The sequence below is a fragment of the Silurus aristotelis genome (assembly GCF_946808225.1).
Source record: "Silurus aristotelis genome assembly, chromosome: 7".
Lineage (NCBI taxonomy): Eukaryota > Metazoa > Chordata > Actinopteri > Siluriformes > Siluridae > Silurus > Silurus aristotelis.
The window spans coordinates 6356844-6359343 of NC_139580.1; the positions used below are offsets into that span (position 1 = coordinate 6356844).

At 40.1% G+C, this 2500-nt stretch overlaps 1 protein-coding gene across 1 annotated transcript in view; it reads right to left on the reverse strand.

Annotated features, from left to right (window-relative positions):
- Window positions 1–2500, reverse strand: part of carmil1 (capping protein regulator and myosin 1 linker 1) — a 42024-nt gene that overhangs the window by 25857 nt on the left and 13667 nt on the right. The window contains exon 3 of the mRNA XM_083546921.1: window positions 1362–1412. Coding sequence (XP_083403047.1) covers window positions 1362–1412 — 51 coding nt within the window. The remainder of the gene's footprint in view (window positions 1–1361; window positions 1413–2500) is intronic.

Sequence of the window (2500 nt, forward strand, 5' to 3'; positions counted from 1 at the left end):
TGTACACCCTGAACCAGATCGACATGCAATGAACTCATTCATACAACTGATCAGTTTAAGTTCCCTCTGTGTTGGGATTTGAACTCACGACCTTCAGATCCAAAGTACAATACTAAGTTACCACTTCCCAACATTTATGCCATTTGGCAGATGCCCTTTTCCACTTACATTGATCTCAATCATATAACTAAGTTGTTATGGGGTTGAGAGCCTTTCTCAGGGGCCCATTAGTGTGGTTGGGATTTAAACTCATAACCTTTGGATCCAAAGTCAAATGCCTTAACCACTAAGCTTCAGGACAACGTCCCCAACAAAAACAATTACAGCCAAGCCCAACGCATGACGGAGGAGAGAGAAAAATAGTGAGACTGTCCAAATACTTATGGACCGGAGTGTTCTTGTATTATATAATACAATGTCTGATTTACCCACAACAAAAAAACAACACAGACGTTATGCTATACTTACACTGAATAGAATGTGTGTGTGTGTGTGTGTGTGTGTGTGTGTGTGTGTGTGTGTGTGTGTGTGTGTGTGTGTGTGTGTGTATATACGTGTGTGTATAGGCAGGTTTTTATATCTTGATTGGGACCACATGTCTTTAAAAAGTAAGGAAGGTCCCCACAGACATAGTATGGCTAATGCTTGTGTATGTATGTGTGTGTGTGTGTGTGTGTGTGTGTCTCAGTCTATCCAGCTGTTTAAACCTGGCATTAGTCCTCTTCCCGCTGCAGGTTCATGGGAAACTTCTCTTAGCCAACTACATACACACACACACACACACACACACACACACACACACACACACACACACACACACACACACACACACGTACACTCACACATTAAAATTATTTGGACTTTTGCTATTAGTCATAAATGGTCAAATAGAAACATGTATGACTAATATGCACACACACACACACACACACACACACACACACACACACACACACACAAACACACACACACACACACAAACACACACACACACACACACACACACACACACACACACACACACACACACCTTTTAAAAAAAAAAGCTGACCCAATGAAGAGGATAAAAATGTGAGAATCTGAGAGAATTTGAAAGAATACAAAAAATCTTGTTGGTAACAGGATGAAGCATGTCTGAGAATTAACACACACACACACACACACACACACACACACACACACACACACACACACACACACACACACACACACACAATCCCAGCCTTCTTTTCCTCAGGTCATAGATTAAATGTTGTTGATGTAGGTTTCACACACACACACACACACACACACACACACACACACACACACACACACACACACACACACACACACACACACACACATACACAAACACTCACCCGGGCAGGAACTCGAGCTGACAGCAGAAATGCCCGATGTGGAGCCAGAGCCTGGTGAAACAGGAAGTAAATGGGTAATAATTAGTAAAGTATTATATACAGTGACACACACAATATACACAATCCCAGTGTGTTTAATGCTTCATACACACAAGCACCAATTGGACATTCTGTGCCACCTAGATGAGGATGGGTTCTCTTTTTGAGTCTGGTTCCTCTCATGGTTTCCTTCTCATTATTTTGTATTAATTCATAATACATTTATAACTATTGGATTTAATTATGCATGTTATCGACTATAGACTCAAACAACATCACTCTCAGACCTGCAGTTAATGAGTAGTATTAATCAACACCTTCTGACCAATCAGTATGAAGAATTCAAGAGAATTGTGATATACATATCTAGAACTATTCCCATGCTCAATATGGAAGGAAGGTTTTTAAAGGAAATAGGTCCTACTGATTACACTTTTTCTCAGGGTACAAAGACGACTTTCATCAAAACTCTTCTCTGTTGTAGGACCAAGATGTCAGTAGTGAGCCATCAGTGCCTGCAAGGGCTTTTTGGCCTAAACACTATCAGAATCACTGACTTATGTTTTAATATATTTTTGTCCATTAATATGTATTAAATTATTCCCAAAAGTCTATTTTCTTCATATCACAGCGTTTCTCTCGGCTGTCTCCTGTAGTGTCTGTTGATGTTAGAGTTTTTATCCAATCAGATTTCAGCAAATGAATCAAAGGACTCTTGAGGCTTTCAGAATCAGCAGGTAGCCTGTAAACCTGTAGCATAAACTCTATGTTGTTTGCAGGCTGTTGCTTTAACCAATCAGATTTAAAGTTGGCGACACCGGTGTCCATCTAGCAGGCATCCAATTATGTCGGATTTTTTTACATCCTTTGATTGGATAGTCAGGAAGTGCGCTAGTCAGAGCTCGCAACCCGCATCTGCAGCAACCTGCACAAGCTCAAATATATTCAGGGGGGTTTATTCACTGTTTTCCTCTTTTTACAATGGCTGACAGAGGAAAAGAATTTGATTTGATCACAGATACACTTACAAGGATGTTTACAAGAAGGAAATTCAGCCCAAGCAGTTCAAAACAATTGTTAAGATATTTTAGAAACTGTTT